General features: G+C 36.4%; 1 protein-coding gene across 7 annotated transcripts in view; it reads right to left on the bottom strand.

Moving 5' to 3' along the window:
• Nbea (neurobeachin) overlaps window positions 1-19,438 on the bottom strand; it is a 494,166-nt gene that overhangs the window by 433,673 nt on the left and 41,055 nt on the right. For all 7 annotated transcript variants that reach the window (XM_041659254.1, XM_041659249.1, XM_041659252.1 and 4 more), the window contains exon 2: window positions 2,260-2,491. In XM_041659254.1, coding sequence (XP_041515188.1) covers window positions 2,260-2,491 — 232 coding nt within the window. The remainder of the gene's footprint in view (window positions 1-2,259; window positions 2,492-19,438) is intronic.

Raw genomic sequence — 19,438 nt, 5'->3', positions numbered from 1 at the left:
GCTTGTTTCTAAGAGAAAAGTCTATATAAAAATCAAAAATCTTAAAAGCTGGAACTTTTCAGCTAAAATATCACTGGCAATTTCCTAAATGATTACAAAAATACTTTGGAAAAATATCAACTTTATATTTATAATGATCAGGATAAAGGAGACAAAATTTGTGGTAAGTTACTTTTTAAATTTTTTTATATATAATACATTTTGTAGATGACCCATAACTAAGCAGTTCAATTTAATTATGGCAGAAAATTTTGCAAACACGAAAATTTTAAAGAGGAAAAAATTACTACTGCTATAAAAGTTTTTATCAATTTACTACAAATATTTAATCACATTTTAGTGTTAAGTTAAATTGTTAACTTAAGAGTGTCTATAAACTTCACACACCACAGCACTCAAAGAAGACACTCATCTATTAACAGTATGCTGATACTCATTCAAACTTTCAGTAAAGTATGCAAATTTTAATTTCTCTATTTTAACTAGTTAAGCAGCATGTTTGTTTTTGTGCTTTTCCTAAACATTCATTCCCATTTTTCATATTCTTTGGCTATAAGGCCCTTTTGGAAGGAAATGTTACCAAAAAAAAAGAGAATTTAGGAACTTCAATTATAACAACGAATGACTTAACAAGCCATCGCTGCTTTCTTATTTGGGCACTCATGAATTAAGTTCCAGTAACTACTATAAATTATGTATATAATTCTGCTCACTCTAAAACTATTCTGTAAAGTAGCAGCCAGATTATTCAAAAAAAGAAAAAAAGAAAAAAAAAGCTCCTTATCAGGATTGAAAGATCATATGATTTTCTAAACAATGTATACTATACCACCATATTTACACACACACACTCACATTTATACAAATTCCTGTAAAATAACTCTAAATATTGAAAGTAATGCCAAGTTTAATCTCATTTTAAGTCATGCTACTATTATTACTCCAAAACCATGATCAAGAGAAATACATGCCACTTTGGACACGATTTCAAAATAATTAGAAAACCAAATTCTGAATTATTTCTTTTAGATATAAAATCTATTCTTATTAATCTCACTTATTAATCACTCTTGTTCATTTCCTTCTTTCATAATGTTTTACTCTGAAAATTTAAAAATTAAAAGTCCATATGTGAAACCATTAAAAACTTCCCTGTGTCTTAACTATTTGTAAGAGCTAAATATATTACTGTACAGTCAAATTAGCCCTTTGGGAATTTCAGAATTATTTTTATATCAGAATATACGCTTAACATCTATTTCTTTTTAAACAAACAAACCAAAACAAAACAAAGCCCGATTTTTCAAACTCTACTTATGTTCTAGAGATAACTGCTGCTGTGGGGTTGTCAGCCAAACATTTCTTCTGAAACACATTTAACTACAGAGGAGACTCACCTGCAGAAAGCTAAGAGTTAGCAGTAAAAAAAAAATCCAAGATTTCAAGAGTATTATTTCAAATAATATAATAAGCAAAATAAACCCATTTTATATACATTTTATATTCTATTTAACAATATGTACTTATAGTGATAGGGCAAGGCTCACATATTTGAATACTTGCCCTCCAGTTGGTAGAACTGCTTGGAAAGGAGTGGAGGCGTGGCCTTGTTAGAAGAGGTGTGTCAGTTGGGGTCATTAGTGTGTCTCTCTCTGCCTCTAACTTGCAAATCAAGTTAGGAGCTCTCAGCTGCTCCTACTGCCTTATCTTTGCTCTCCCATCATGGACTCTAACCTTCTGAAACTGTAAGTTCAATAAAACATTTTTTTCATTAGCTGCCTTAGTTGCGGTGTCTTAGCACAACAATAAGAACTCAAGGCTAAGTTTAACAGAGAAGTGTCCTCCAAAAATATGAAGGCAAAAATAGATATGTCCTGCTGATTCTTCAGGTTCCAGGTGCAGCAGACTGGAAAGCCATAGAGCTGCAGTAACTTGGTTAATGGCTCTGACCTACATATTGTGGTATTTTAAATACCGCTTATTTTTTTTTATAATCTTCTATTATACTTAATTCTTCATAGTACTAAGGCTTTAACAAAACTTAGGGGAGAAATCTAGTAATTATGTTTACCTAGTACAATTCTCTTTTCTCTTCTAGTCTGTACATTTCCATTAGCATAAAAGGCAATTTGTCCATATGTTCCTATTTATTTCTTTTAAATGAAGGCAGTTTCTACATGTTTTCACTGTAAAATATAAAGTAGTACATGAACCCTTATAAATATTTAAATCTTAATTTTCTGTCAAGCCATGCGATACCTGCAATCATGTCGTCGACAGCACTCATTTTCAGCAGTACTTGCTCAATCAGTCCCACTTCTGTGCTGGTCTGTAAATTCCGGACACTTTTTCGTAAGATGGCTGTAAACATGCTCCATATTTCTGCTTGACATGTTACATCACAGTGCTCCAAAAGCTCGGTCATGCATGTTATGCTCTCAGCATCCTGGATAATAAAGTTCATCTCCAAATCAAATTCCCCACCAACCAGCTGAAAGTAAATAGGAAAAACAGAAAAAAAAAAAGGTAAGTAAAAATGACATGGAAGGTTATTTACAACATTAACATAGAACAATACCAAATCATCAAATATCAAGGAAGTATGGAGACTAAAAATTTTCTAAGTCATCTTGCATAAAGCAAATTTTGATCAAAGTTTAAGAGTTATAGATATAAGAAATGAAACAGCCAAACAAGTCTCATTTTTGCAGAGACAAGAAAATTTACTTTCAAATCTAGAGAAACATAGAAACTACAGCAAATAATTACAGGGTGAGATTCAGGAAAAATTCCCATTTAAAAATATCAGAAATGATCCACTATCTAAAGATAGATATTAAGACAAGTCATTTTCATTTTTTATTACTGAAGTTATAGGTGGAAAAAACATTGTAATAAAAAATAGCTTTGTTCTATTTCAACATAGAAAATGAAGAAATATAAAATTAACAAAAGAACAACTTACAGTAAGTGTTGAAACATTTAAACAATAATTTTTACAAAGAAATATGTAAGGCTTTACAATCTTCTAAGCCATAAAATTAAAAAAGGAGAAAGTTAATTTACTGTCAACATTATAACTTGTGACAAATACTCAAAAATACTACTGTTCCCATCAACATGCTAATTTAAAGACCATTACTAGCCCCACTAAATGCACAGTACAGATGAACACACAGAATAAAATTCTATAATGGGCTTACTCTTTGTTGATCAAATCACATGATTTATTACTGTGGTAATAATAAAATAAGAATGGCCCTCATAGGTGGCATTATTAGAAAGGATGAGGAGGTGTGGCCTTATTGGAGGAAGTATGTCACTAGGCATGGGCTCTGAGATTTCAAAAACCCAAGCCAGGTCCAGCAATTCTCTTTTTCTGATGTCTATAGATCTAAATGTAGAACTCTCAAGCTATTTCTCCAGCACTATGTCTGCCTGTGTGTCACCATGCTTCCTACCATGATGACAAAGAACTAAATCTCTGATACTGTGAACAAGCCCCAATTAAAGCTTTCCTTTAAGCTTTAAGATTTGTGTGGTCATGGTGTCTCTTCACAGCAATATAACACTAACTAAGACAATAATACTCAACTGAAAGCATTATTTTTACTAAACAATGATAACCTGGCTATGCTTTTAGTCTGCAGAATGAAATATTTAGAAAAAAATATTTTTTAAAACTTGATATATTTGAAAATATTCATTTGTTCATTCAATAAGCATTTTATGTATTAACTGTTTTAAGAACTATTATATACTTTTGACAAGAAAAGTTTCACACACTAACAGTGGTAAGTTCCAGGAAGAGGTGAGTACATGTAGTCTCTCTTATTCAAAACCAGCAAGACTATAAAATACATAAAGCATAAAGGCTAGCTTAAAATAAGGGTTACTGTAAAGTGAAAACAAAGGAAACGAAGGTTAGGAACAGAGAGAAAATAAAACTCAATTTTAAAAAAAAAGAGACTCATTTTGTAAAACTCAAATTAAGAATTCATTTCTTACAACTGAAAGGTACCCCAAATCTAGATAAACAGCGATAACGAAGCAAATGATAATAGCACCACAATCTCACCTAGCATGGCGTCAGTACTACTAATGTCTTCTAAGAGTCTATTATCATCTTTACTTTAGACACAAAGAATCTCAGGCACAGAATGAAATAACTTGAAGATAGTCATAACATAGGTGAGAGCTCCAGGTCCAACCGCAAGACTTTCTTTATAAGAATTTGTATAAACAATAAAATCTCATTTAGGACTATTCTACATCATAAAATTAAACATATTTCTCAGAAGCATCACCTTTCATGATACCCACAAATAGCATAAAATATCTTGGGGTAACTCTGACCAAGGAAGTGAAAGATCTATTTGACAAGAACTTTAAGTCTTTGAAGAAAGAAATTGAAGAGGATACCAGAAAATGGAAGGATCTCCCTTGCTCTTGGATTGGGAGGATCAACATAGTAAAAATGGCAATTCTACCAAAAGCAATCTATAGATTCAATGCAATCCCCATCAAAAGCCCAAGAAAATTCTTCACAGACCTGGAGAAGACAATAATCAACTTTATATGGAAAAACAAAAAACCCAGGATAGCCAAAACAATCTTATACAATAAAGGATCTTCTGGAGGCATTACCATCCCTGACTTCAAACTCTATTACAGAGCTACAGTATTGAAAACAGCTTGGTATTGGCATAAAAACAGAGAAGTCGACCAATGGAATCAAATAGAAGACCCTGACTTTAACCCACAAACTTATGAACACCTGATTTTCAATAAAGGAGCTAAAAGTATTCAATGGAAAAAAGAGAGCATCTTCATCAAATTGTGCTGGCATAACTGGATGTCAACCTGTAGAAGAATGAAAATAGATCCATATCTATCACCATGCACAAAACTCAAGTCCAAATGGATTAAAGACCTCAATATCAGTCCGAACACACTGAACCTGATAGAAGAGAAAGTGGGAAGTACTCTACAACACATGACCACTTCCTACGTATAACCCCAGCAGCACAGACATTAAGGACAACATTGAATAAATGGGACCTCCTGAAACTGGAGAAGCTTCTGTTTAAGCAAAGGACACTGTCACTAAGACAAAAAGGCAACCCACTGACTGGGAGAAGATCTTCACCAACCCCGCAACTGACAAAGGTCTGATCTCCAAAATATATAAAGAACTCAAGAAACTAGACCGTAAAAGGCTAATCAACCCAATTATAAAATGGGGCACTGAGCTGAACAGAACTGTCACTAAGACAAAAAGGCAACCCACTGACTGGGAGAAGATCTTCACTAACCCCGCAACTGACAAAGGTCTGATCTCCAAAATATATAAAGAACTCAAGAAACTAGACCGTAAAAGGCTAATCAACCCAATTATAAAATGGGGCACTGAGCTGAACAGAGAATTCTCAACAGAAGAAGTTCAAATGGCCAAAAGACACTTAAGGTCATGCTCATCCTCCTTAGCGATCAGGGAAATGCAAATCAAGACAACTTTAAGATACCATCTTACACCTGTCAGAATGGCTAAAATCAGAAACACAAATGATAGCCTTTGCTGGAGAGGTTGTGGAGAAAGGGGTACACTCATCCATTGCTGGTGGGAATGCAAACTTGTGCAACCACTCTGGTAAGCAGTGTGGCAGTTTCTCAGGAAATTCAGGATCAACCTACCCCTGGACCCAGCAATACCACTCTTGAGAATATACCCAAGAGATGCCCTATCATACAACAAAAGTATATGCTCAACTATGTTCATAGCAGCATTGTTTGTAATAGCCAGAACCTGGAAACAACCTAGATGTCCTTCAATGGAAGAATGGATGAAGAAAGTATGGAATATCTACATACTAGAGTACTACTCAGCAGTAAAAAACAATGACTTCTTGAATTTTGCATGCAAGTGGACGGAAATAGAAAACACTATCCTGAGTGAGGTAAGCCAGACCCAAAAAGAAGTACATGGGATGTACTCACTCATAATTGGTTTCTAGCCGTAAATAAAGGACATTGAGCCTATAATTCGTGATCCTAGAGAAGCTAAATAAGAAGGTGAACCCAAAGAAAAACATATAGGCATCCTCCTGAATAATAACCTTCATCAGGCGATGAAAGGAGACAGAGACCCACATTGGAGCACTGGACTGATATCCCAAGTTCCAAATCAGGAGCAGGAGAGAGAGCACGAGCAAGGAACTCAGGACAGCAAGGGGTGCACCCACACACTGAGACAATGGGGATGTTCTATTGGGAACTCACCAAGGCCAGCTGGCCTGGGTCTGAAAAAGCCTGGGATAAAACTGGACTCTCTGAACATAGCAGACAATGAGGACTACTGAGAACTCAAGAACAATGGCAGTGGGTTTTTGATCCTACTGCACGTTCTGGCTTTGTGGGAGCCTAGGCTGTTTGGATGCTCACCTTACTAGATCTGGACGGAGGTGGGTGGTCCTTGGACTTACCACAAGGCAGGGAACCCTGATTGCTCTTCGGGCTGACCAGGGAGGGGGACTTGATTGGGGGGGGGGGGAGGGAAATGAGAGGCGGTGTCAGGGAGGAGGCAGAAATCTCTAATAAATAAATAAATAATTTAAATTTTATGATCAACATTTTCAATTTATGACACAAAATTCAATGTTAAGTAACTAGCTCCTCTGATTAATTTTGATCTTTGATTGAACTATTCTCCAGTTGCACTTCTGTATCTGAAAGAACCTTTCTGGTTTGTTTATAAAAATTATTTGCAAAAGTGATTAAGCGATTGACTCTCGATTCAAGCTTCCTGCATTCAGATCCAGTCTAAACCACCTACTGGCTATATGACCTCGCTAAAGCTACTTCTCTAAACCACAGTAATTTAACAGTGATTGCAGGTCTCTTAGCATGGAATCTAGAGAGATGGCTCTGTTAGTGAAATGCTTGGTGCACAAACATAAGTATTTAAGGTCAAGATTCTCTAAATTAAAAAAAAAAATCTGAGCATGAATGTGTAGACGAGCACCTCTACAGGCAGTCTAGTTGAAACAGTGAACAACAAGTTCTGTGAAAGATCTGGCATAAAAACAAACAAGGTAATAGAACATTTGAAATCAGAACACAGGCGGAAAAGGCAGGCAGATTTTTGTGAGTTTGAGGTCAGCCTTATAGACACAGTAATACGGTGAGTTTAGGCCAACCAGGGGTACATAATGAGTCCATCAAAGAAGAAGAAAAAAAGTATAGATACAGCTACCCAGTGTCAGCATCAATATCCACACACTAGTGCACACATGAATATGTTCACATCCACATACTCACACACATACAGAAGTACAGGACAAAATGGCAGGCACAGTCAGCATTAGGTTGAAATTTGTTATTAGGAGAGCTAGAGCAACCCCAATTTTCCATGTAAAACATGGACTCATCTGACCCAATATAGATGAAGACCCATAAAACTGAGTCAGCTGGTCTTAAGTTTCTAGCCAACAGCGTCCTGCACCATGACATTCTCTATCTTCTTGAGTATCTACCAAACCCAAATAGTATTTCATCAGTCCACACAACTCTAGGATACCTAGCTATTCATTACTGCATGTCTAATTAACCTAAGTCATCATCATATGAAACTGTTCACGAGTCATTAGCAACCCAGAAGAGGTTTTCCATCTCACTGATATAAATATTTACTGATGAAGCTAACAGCAGGTATGAAACTGTACATGACCCTGTATATAAATCATGCAGGAATAAGAATGCAAAAATGGAAAAGACAGCACTAAAATTTTTAGATTAATCTGTTAAACCAGTTTTAAATACTATAGCAGAGTCTGGTATAAATTCAAATACATATATAAATAAAGTAAATAAATATTAAAAAAAGGACTCAAATAAAAAAGAAAAGGCCTGCTTTAAAACAGAACTAATGCCCACAATTCTAGCAATTAAGCTCTGCTACCTAAAGTGTAAGTTTCCATCTTTCACATTCAATAACACACCATCCTTCTATGTAATTTTTAATTACAAAAAAAAGTACAATCAAGATTCCATGAATTCTTGGTCCAAATAGCAAAAACATGCTATTTGGTTGGAGTCTCCAGTTCAGCCGTGCACAATCTAGAAAGTGTCTCTCTCTCTCTCCCTTCCCCTTCCCTTCTCTCCCTCCTTTCCTCCTTCCCTCCCTCTCTCTATCTCTCTGTCTCTCTGTGTGTCTCTCTCTGTCTCTGTCTCTCTCTCCACTCTCTCCTCTTTTCCACTGTACTTCCCAGGGATTCTTAAAACAAAAGAAAACAAAAAAGGCCAGTTCCACAATGGCAGCTTCCTCCCCTCAAGTCCCCAGTAGCTCAATTCCTGCCTAAGTGATCAGTTAGTGATACCTGGGCACAAAAACAGTTTGTGGCAGACATGTCAATACCTCTGGCCTACTCCGTGCTTTAGTTTAGGGTGGGGGGCATTCAATCTCTGGGAACAGAGAACTAACCCTAGAGTTGTTCTCAAGAAACCTACTGCATACTTTTTCAATTTGACTTCATCTGGCTCACTTTGTCAGCAGAAAACCTTTAATGGGGACTGGGGTACAAAACCTATTACATGCCTCAGAGATACTGTGAAGAGGGTCAATTTTTATCTAGACAAAGCTAGTCTTTCTAACTTATATGGTGATTGTTAACATGGTTGTATTAAAGAGACTGTTGTAGGAAACTATCTTCCCAAATTAGCAAAATACTCATCCATCTATTATTCCAAAGGTGGTCCAATAGTTGTCAGAAACTAAGCCATATAAGCAAAAGCAGTCATCTTATTATTCAAACAACAGTCTACAAATCCTGTAAAGAAAAAGTGTAAATGGTTTTCGAGGGAAAGTGAAGACAAGTGAATTAAATATAACCTGGGTCAGATAGAAATGCCAGATGCAGGTTTCTTATTCATATAGAAAATGCCTTTTACTTTATACAAAGTCAGAGGTATAGATGTGAGGACTAAAGCTATGTTTTAAGTTTAAATTACTATGCTTGATATCTATAAAAAAAATGCATCTAACCTGCAAGTCCCACTTGCCCAAGGACAAGGTAACTCCCTGGACTCCTGGGGGCGGTGTTGTTCATGTAAAATAACAAGCCACATGTTTTCACTTCTGCAAATAAGGTTGGCTGCCCCAAGTGCACAGGATGTGATTGATCAAACATAGGAAGAAGGTATATAGGCAGGAAGTATGTCAGAATGTATGCCAGCCTGTGACTGAGAGAAGGCAAGAAGCACAATGCCTTCTGGGTTTTGTCTTTATAAGCACCAGACAAGCCATTCTCTGAGAATCCTAGGTATGGACCTGGCCACTGTCCATCGTCCTGGCTAACATTTGATAAAGCTTGCTTCAAAACTGGCTCAAAATTATAGTAGTGGTCTTATTATTTCCCTGTAAGATTAACAGTAGACTTGCTTTAAAAAATCAACATAAATGTCACGGTTACAGTAACTATGAAGAAAGACAGACTGCTGTAAGAAATGACATTTCTAAAGACAGCAAACCAGAAAAATATAATCATTGGGGAAGTGGAAATTATTTGGTAATTTCTGGCATTTTATTTAGCTTTGGTCTTCTGGCATTTTATCTAGCATTGGTCACCTAAACTGACCTTGAACACAAACCATCCGGCCTCAGGCTAAAGTGCTGGAATAAAGGCACAAGTCACTATGTCCACCTAGATTTGTAAAGTTCAATTATAGAAAAATCAACATTCTTTTTGAAAGACAAAAATCACAGAAAACATTCTGATGGGAAAGGATGTGGCACAAGAAAGTCTAAGCCCTAGGTCACAACCCAGCACTGGGGAATAGACAAAGAGGTGTGGCACAGAAAGAAAGTGACCAGCAAGTACCTGAGACTGAGGACTCTCAGTTTACTGCTTTGACATTCTGTTCTCACAGCAAATTCCTACCTACAGGCCTTACCCCACTCAAGAATCAATCAAGTGAGCTAATATGAAATAAACATCATTTATTTACATAAGAAAATATTGATAAAGCATCTGGGATATAAAATGACGACTAGAAATACACTGTCTTGCAAATTTTAATTACTAATATTTTGAATACTTTATAAAATTTTTAGAATCACAGTCTATTGGAATATTATGAAATAATTCAGTATTATTTTGATCAAAAGGAACAATTATAATAAACCAGTTGAAGTCTTTAAAATTCATTTATTACAAAAAATTCTAAAATTATAATATTGTTCGTTAAATCTCAATTTGCTACACAGATTCAGTCTTCTTCCTATTCTTAGATACTGACATTAAAAAAGTATATGAAGTCACTTTTCATCTAAAAGTATATATACATTTATTCCCATACATGGCAGAAAGTTTTCTCTTAAACCTTAATATTTTAACTTTCATTATGTCTCCAAGTATCTCCAACATAAATCCCCAAATATCTATCAACGCCAGTGGTTAAGTACCACTTAATTCTAAATACCTTTCCCAGAAAGATTGCCTTTCTTTAAATTTCCATTATAATCCATCCATGTGTCAATCATTAAATAATATTAGGGACTAGACATGTACATTCTCCAAAATACACTGAATGATGTCTTAATCTCCAGCATAGTAGTGTTAGAAGCTGAGGTCTTTGGAACACAATTAATAGAGACTGAAATCATAAGAGCAGATCTCTCCATATAAGCTTAGTGTTTATATAGGAAGGAGAGATATCACATCTTTGTCTCTCTGTCACAAGATAATTCTGAGGCACTATCGGTAAGCCAGAAAATAGGTTTTCATCCAGACCCATTATGCTAGCTAGCAACTAGACTATAAGAACTCCCAGCTTCTTCCAGAACTATATGGATTAATTAGTTATACAACATATAGAAGGTAAAAAAAGCAGCAGGCTTTACTTTGCAGGTCATTTCTCAAACTGTCAGCTAAGCTTTGTACTTGATGTTTCTATTTTCTATTTTCTTTCAACAATGATTTACTCAAGTTCCCATATAACTTTTTTTTAAGGCTGTAGAGATCATTACAGAACCAAAGATATTTTTTCAGCTCTTTATATACACCTCTGCTGCCTTACTTTACTCTTCTTCATATAAAACAAAACTGAAGGCACATACTCTTGATTTAGGAAAGTGTCTTAGGGTTACTATTATAATGATACACCATGACCAAAATGAACTTGGAGAGGAAAGGGTTATTTCACTCATGGTTCCAAATAACTTTATCATCAAAAGTAGTGAAGGTAGGAATCAAATCAGGGCAGGAACCTGGAGGCAAGAACAGATGCAGGCACCATAGAGGAGTGCTGCTGCTTACTGACTAGCTCCCTATGCCTTGTTCAGTCTACTTTCTTACAGAATCCAGGACCACCAGCACAGAGGGAGGTGGGGGGATACACAAAGTCCCCATTAACTAAGAAAATGCCCTACAGGTTGCTCAGATCCTGATCTTATGAAGACATTTTCTCATTTGAGGTTCACTCCTCCTTTCTGATGACTCTAGCTTGAGTCAAGATGACATAGAACTGGCCTGCACAGGAAAAAAACTTTTGCCAAGTATGTTAAAAACAACTTTCAGTTGTTAAAATCAGACTTAAATGTTTCCACTTTGTTCGTATTTTCAAGTAAATCAGTTTTAATACCTTTCTTTGAAAAAGCAACCTGGGGAGTGACCACACACACAGGGGACATAATCAGTACTGTACTACTGAGTTTGTACCCATAGGTATCCAAAATGCTGGCAAAAGTTTAAGAATTTCCCCTCAGCCCATACTGTCCCAGGTGAGGAGAGTGTCTGGGTTCCTGGTTGGAGGGCTCTGCTCTCAAGGACCCCACCCTGGGAGGCACACCCTATGCCCCATCCCTACCCACAAAACTCCAAGAACCCCAGAGCAGCCTCCCCACATATGCAACCATCTCCCAAAGCATCCGCCCCACCTGAGCCTTGACCCAAACTACCCCTGGAGAGATGAGTGTCTGAGTTTCTGACTAGAGGGTTCTGCTCTCTAGACCCTAGCCCGTGGAGGCACATGCTGTGCACCATCCCTACCCACCAAACCCCAGAGACTCCAGAGCAGTATCCCTACCATTCCCCCACCGTATCTGTAACCACTGGAGCCATGGTCCAGACTGCCCCCTGGAGAGCATCTGTGACTATCAGAGTCTTGTACTACCCCTGGAGAAAGTCTTGGCCTTGCCTACAACTTTAGGAGCCACAACCCATATCAGCATCCACTAGAGGCAAAGATCTCCCTGTACCTGGAAGAGCAACCACCTAAGCAACAGGCCCCACCTTCACCAATTGGAGGAAGAGAAGGGCAGACGACAGTGTAAGAACACATTCAACATCATAAGGAGCAATATGGCACCACCAGAACCTAGTGGTCCTACAACAGGAAGACCTAAACATCCTAAGACAAAAGAAGCAGAAGAAAGTGACCTTAAGTAAAACTTTATAAAGATCACAGAGACCCTTAAAGAGGAAATGAAAAATTCCCTTAAAGAAATGGAGGAGAAAAACACGAAAAAATGAAAGAAATCAATAAATCCCTTAAAGAAAGCAAAAGAAACCAAGAAAAAAATCACACAGGAAAAGTAAACAATTCAAACAGTTCAAGACTTAAAAACCGAAATAAAGGCAATAAAGAAAACACAAATGGAGGGAATTCTGGAAGTGGAAAATCTGAATAAACGAAGAAAATTACAGATGCAAGCATAACCAACAGATTACAAGTGATAGAAGAGAGAATCTCGGGAGCTGAAGATACAATAAAGGAAACAGATTCCTTGGTGAAAGAAAATGTTAAATTCAACAAGTCTTTAACACAAAACATCCAGGAAATCTGGGACACCATGAAAAGACTAAATCTAAAAATAATAGGGACAGATGTAAACATGCAGAATAAAGAATGGATATTAAAAGCTACAAAAGAGAAAAGCAAGGTAACTTATAAAGACAGACCCATCAGAATTACACCCTACTTCTCAATGGAAACTCTGAAAGACAGAAGAACATGGATGGATGTGCTGCAGACACTGAAAGACCAGGGATGCAAGCCCACACTACGTCCAGCAAAGCTTTCAATCACCATATATGGAGAAAATAAAATATTCCATGACAAAACCAGATTTAGAGAATATCTATCCACAAATCCAGCCTTACAGAAAATACTAGAAAGAAAACTCCAACTGAAGGAAATAAGCTGCACCCACAAAAACACAGGCAACAGATAACCTCACACCTCACACCAGCATACCCCCAAAAAGGGAAACACACAAACACTACCACCAAAAAATAACAGGAATAAACAATCACTGGTCATTAATATCTCTTATTATCAATGGACTCAATTCACCTATAAAAAGACACAAGTCAACAGAATAGATATGAAAACAGGATCCATCCTTCCGTTGCATATAAGAATGACACCTCAACCTCAAAGAGCTCATAATAAAAGGTTGGGGAAAGATTTTTCCAATCTAATGGACCTAAGAAACAAGCAGGTGAGCTATTCTAATATCTAACAAAATATACTTCAAACTGAAATCAGTCAAAAAAATATGGAAAAGGACACTTCATACTCGTCATAGGCAGAATCTATCAAGATGAAGTGTCAATTCTAAACATCTATGCCCCAAATATAAGAGAACTCACATATGTAAAAGAAACATTACTAAAGCTTAAATTGAACATCAAACCCCATACACTAATAGTGAGAGACTTCAACACCGCACTCTCACCAAAGGACAGGTCTGTCAGACAGAAACTTAACAGAGAAATAAGAGAATTAACAGATGTCATAATTCAAATGGACTTAATGGACATCTACAGAACATTTCACCCAAATACAAAAGAATATACCTTCCTCTCAGCACCTCATGGAACTGTTTCTAAAATCAACCACATACACAATAACAAAGCAAACCTCAACAGATACAAAAAAAAAAAAAACTGGAATAATCCCATGTATTTTATTGGATCACCATGGCTTAAAGTTAGACTTCAACAACAACATTAATTGCAAAAAGTCTACAAACTCATGGAAGTTGAACAATGCTCAACTGAATCACCCCTGGGTAAGGAAAGAAATAAAGACTTATGAGAATTAAACAAAAATGAATACAGAACATATTGATTCTAAGTTTTTACTGTAACTGTCAAAACAAGCCAAAGAACCAAAACAGAATTCAATGGTAACAAGCAACAGAGAATGCAAATCTTTTAAACACTTAGGAGAGTCACTATAAAAACAAAACCAAAATAATAATAATAATAAAACAAAATTTAAAAATATTCCTGTAGTGATATTTCACTTGTATTTTAATAAATAAAGCTTGCCAGAAGTTCAGAGAGTAAAACAGCCCCACTGATCAGCCTTACAGACCAGGCAGTGGTGACACACACCTTTAATCCCAATAGCCACACTAGTTTGCCATAGAAATCGGGCAGTAGTGGTGGACGCCTTAATCCCAGCCATAGAGAAGAATATAAAGTGAGAGAAAACAGCACTCAGACACAGTCTCATTCTGAAATTCCTGGAGGCAGAATCGCCTGAAAACCTGCCGGGACCCTGTCAAGACTGAATAGCAGATTATATAACTAAAGAATGCGTGAAATGTATACAGAATGAAATGGAGATAATAACAAATGAGAAAGAATGGAAATGGAATAAAAGGAACATGACAGTCTGTTCTGTGACAAACTTTTTCTAGAGAGACACAACACACATGTTTACTCATCCCACATAGGGAACCCATGACAGATCACAGTACAGATACCACCAAAGAACAATTGAGTAAATCAATGAGCTTTATTTGGTTACTTACAGGAGCAGAAATGATTCATAGACAGTTATTACCAAAACCCACACCAGCATGGAAAATGCTCACAAAGCTGAGAACCTGGAGCACAACTCATAGCCTACAGGCAGTTAAAGGAGTAAGAGAATATTCTTTCCTAGTACCTCAATTGGTATAAACTGCTTCCAGGCATCTTGGCTGGTTTTTGCTTCTTCTAGGCAGCTGTTCTGGTCTCAGAGTTTTCTTTGCAGCTCAGCTTGTCTGAGTCTTCTTAGCAAACTGGTTCTTCGGAGATTCTTCTTTGTACCTTTTCTCCAATGATATTATTTTGCTGATCAGCTTTCTTCCATTTGAGAGGGACTTACAACTTTTACTGCTTACTTTGGCAGGAAGGGGACCTAGTGAACATAGTCAGTTTCAGAGATTTCCTACTTTGAATTGTTTGCCTTCCTGCTTAAGGAGCTTCCCTGCAGGGTGGAATGTTTCAATCTGGAAGGAAACTTTCCTATGTAAAGATCATATTTCCAAAAGAGCAGAGAAGAAAAATGAAGGAAAACCATTGTCTTAAAATAACTGGATAAAAACATTTTGAAAAACTAATTAAGCTATAGATTCTAGAATCACTTCCGTTCAATCATTAATTTCACCAATATAAAAAAAATTACAACCACACATATGGTTACCAATTTAAAAAAAAAAAAAGACAGGCATGGTTACACATCACTTCAATCCCAGCATTTGGTGTGTGAGGGAGGACTGGCTGAAACAGGAAGATAGCAAATAACAAGTACAAAGCATGCCCAGACTACAAATAAAGACTATCTCTGGGGGGTGGGGGGAAGGGACATGAATAAAGAATCATTTTCAAAAGAAGCAATGAGAAGTATATCACCTACAAAAAAAGCAACATATTGTTTCACAACTCAAAAAACAGCCGTCACCTTCTTTTCACAGTGAGTAAAGAAAATAAGTAACACCTTACTCTATAGTCACTATCCAGAAATAAAAATGAATTGAAAGAAAAATTTTTTAGCAGAATTCTAACGACAATATGGTATATTTAGGGCTGGTGAAGCAGCTCAATGCCTGGCATAAATGAGACACTGGCTATAATTCCTAGTCTTGTAAACACAAAAAATTAATATATATATATATATATATATATCTGTGTGTGTGTGTATACAATAACAGTATATGAATTCTAAAACTCTGTATGTAATATATAACATATTACCAAATAATAAACCAAAGGCTCAACTATATGTATATAAGAAATGAAGAAGACAAATCTTGAACATGAGGGAAATGCATGTAACACATACTATTTCCTGTCACCTACAAGAACTGCTTTCCAAATGGGACAGCGGCTGCTAAGGGCTCTAGCGAGTCACATTCGTCAAGGGTAAATGGTGTACCAGTCTAGTTGCCCAGAACAGTTTTCCCTTCAATCTCCCTTCTGATCACAGAAACTATGTCAAACATTTTGAGATGTGAAAAGACTTAAATGCAACCTACATGATCTATATTAAAAGATTAAGCATCTTGAATGTCTAAACCAGACCCAAATTCAAATTAAGAAAGTGAGTGGCTGAAAATGTCAATGTGTAATGCACTTTAACCATAGGAGGAGATACAGACAATTACAAAGCTGATAAAATTCAACCCACTTAAATTACCTCCACGTGGATGAATGAAATATAACTTCTAATTAATGAGCTCTTCATCCTTTCAGCATTAAAAATATCTGTAATTTTTAGAAAACTCTAAACTGTTTATAGGGAATGGGTTGATTGCTATGTGCCTATCTCTTATTTCAATTTCTTTTTATTAGCATAATATGTGTCTCTTGTAGAATGCATACACCTTAGCATATTTCTTCCCACAATACAATCTTAGTCACTTAATGTTAAACAGTTAAATAAAAGCCAATTTATTTTTATTACTAACATAGTAAAACATTTTTATTTTTTGTTTGTTTGGTTTTTAATGTTTCTGTAACTAGCTTTTCTCTATTATTTTTGAATTGAGTTTGTTCATTCCTAGTTAGCTGTATTAGAGAAGACTGTTTTCAGTGCATATGTTCCTTGACTTTTCATTTATGATTTTTTTCACCTGATGGTGATATGAAAATAACACATCTTTGGTAGAAATCATACTCATAATTTAAAATTTTGACCTTGTCCCCAGCTGATATATGTTGCAAACTATTCTCCCAATGATGGCCAGCCTTAACTCTGAGTCAGCCACATGATCGCAAGAATAAAAAGTAGATATCAGTCTACAGCATGCTATCATATTAAAATGTGTAGTAGGCAGATTGAATATGCTTTTTACTTAAAACATTTTCAGTATATGAGAGTTCATGGTAAGTGGGGAAAGATTTAAATTCCTAGTCTTCAGAATGTATGGGAATTTTGATTACCTATGGTATATTTAGTGTTCATTGATGTCATAAAGCACACTAAAATAACATTTCAATCTCCAAAGTAAGGGTTTACAGTTTGATGTAAATTAAATAAACACTTCTAATCATGTTTCATGAATATAATATGATGCATCTGACATAAAGAATAGTAAAGCCTCCAATTACCAATGTCTCATTCTTACATAAACTGCTGTTTCTTCTTTTTAAGAGTTGACTTGATTTATAAGGTACAAGAATAATTCTCATACTTTCAATGTGGATTATAGTCTTCAATATTATACTGCCGGTTTTTTATGTTTTGTAATCTGAAGTCCATCTTGTTCAATACCAACCCCTTACCTCTTGTCACTTGATTTACATTTCCTATGACTGTGTTTCTATTATGATCTTAAGTCACTGCATAACCACTATACACATCTGCCAAACAACATGCAGATTTGCAATCTGTCCTATTAATCAACTTGAAATTTTTAACAGATGAAATAAGCCCATATTTATTAGTATTAGTAATACAACCTCCCAGTTAAGCCCAGATGTTTCAAAATAACATCTACAAAGGAATATTAGGCTCATTTATTATCTGTAGTTTGTTTGTTTGTTTGTTTGTTTCTTGTGGAACTCAAAAAGATTTTTATTTTTGTTAAAACCCCTTTATTCTAATATTTTCAATCCTCTCCCTCGGTAAGTCTAAGCATTCAACTCTGAGCACTGTTACAGTTGGGTAGTAGCTCAACTTCCTGGCCTCTGCCCTCCCAAGACACCATTTTAAGACAACATCATTCATTCTCAAGTATCACTTCAATAACTGAGCCTACACCCCTTTCCCTTTTCTTTCCATTTTGTCAGAACACACATTGTTGTCTTAAAAGTTAATCTTAGATTTCAGTTTAGTATGTTCAATGTTCACCACTAATCTTTAAACTGCAGATGACTAAATCTTTCTTTGTTTAATTGGAAATATGTAGAAGATTCCTTACAAAAGCCTCAAGTACTAAGCCCTCTGACTTCTTTCCTGCTCTTTTTTTCTAATTACTCCCATGCCAGTGCCAGGTTTAATTTGATTTAATCATTTATCATTCAATCATTTTATCATTGTTAATGCTTCTGGTATAGTTTGCATATGAAGTAGTTCTGGTTCCCAATTCAATGTTCAAATCAATTTTTAAAAGCAGGCCTTTTGGGAAGTGACTGCATCATGGGTGAGTGTTCAATTCAATGTACTGTGGGGAGGTGGAGCAAACTGAGAAAGATATGCCTGGTTGGAAGTAGGCTCTTGGCAAAGGGCCTTTCCCCTCTTCCTTACTGTTCCTCTCCCGCTCTCTTCCTTAACCCCTCTTCACCTTTATAGCTGCCATGGACAAAAATCATACCTTTTCCTCAGCCATGACTTTCTGCCATGTCACCAGTCTAAAAGCAATGATGCTGCCAAACATGAATTGAAACCTCTGATACCATGAGCCAAAATAAACCTTTCTTGACTTGATTTGTTCATTCCAGGTATTTTTTTCATAACAAAATACTAACACATATATATTTGCTATAAAATTTTATAAAAAAGTATCTAAATAATATGAAAAAAGCATTTTTAGAGTCTATAATTTGATATCCTATAGAAGCTAAATAAGAAGGTGAACCCAAAGAAAAACATATAGCTATCCTTCTGGTTATGGGAAGTAGACAAGATTGCCAGGCAAAAAATTGGGATCTTGGGGGTGGGGTGGGAGGGGGTAAGGGGAGATGGGGAGAGAAAAGTGAGAAGGGGAGGATGGGGGGAACTTGGGGAAACGGGATGATTGGGATAAAGGAAGGTTGGATAGGGGGCAGGGAAGCACATATCTTAATTAAGGGAGCCATCTTAGGGTTGGCAAGAAACTTGGACCTAGAGGGTCTCCCAGGTGCCCAGAGCGATGTCCCCAGTTAGTTCCTGGGGCAGCTGAGGATAGGGAACCTGAAATGACCCTGTCCTATAGCAATACTGACGAATATCTTGCATATCACCATAGAACCTTCATCTGGCGCGGGATGGAGATAGAGACAGAGACCCACACTGGAGCACCGGACTGAGCTCCCAATGTCCCAATGAGGAGCAGAAGGAGGGAGAACATGAGCAAAGAAGTCAGGACCACAAGGGGTGCACCCACCCACGGAGACAGTGGGGCTGATCTATTGGGAGCTCACCAAGGCCAGCTGGACTGGGACTGAAAAAGCATAGGATAAAA

The sequence above is a fragment of the Microtus oregoni genome, unplaced genomic scaffold (assembly GCF_018167655.1).
Source record: "Microtus oregoni isolate MIOR12 unplaced genomic scaffold, Mior012 000010F_ref0000083, whole genome shotgun sequence".
NCBI classification, from domain to species: Eukaryota; Metazoa; Chordata; class Mammalia; order Rodentia; family Cricetidae; genus Microtus; species Microtus oregoni.
The sequence above is the reverse complement of the archived record's forward strand: the minus strand, read 5'-3'. Positions and strand labels throughout refer to the sequence as shown.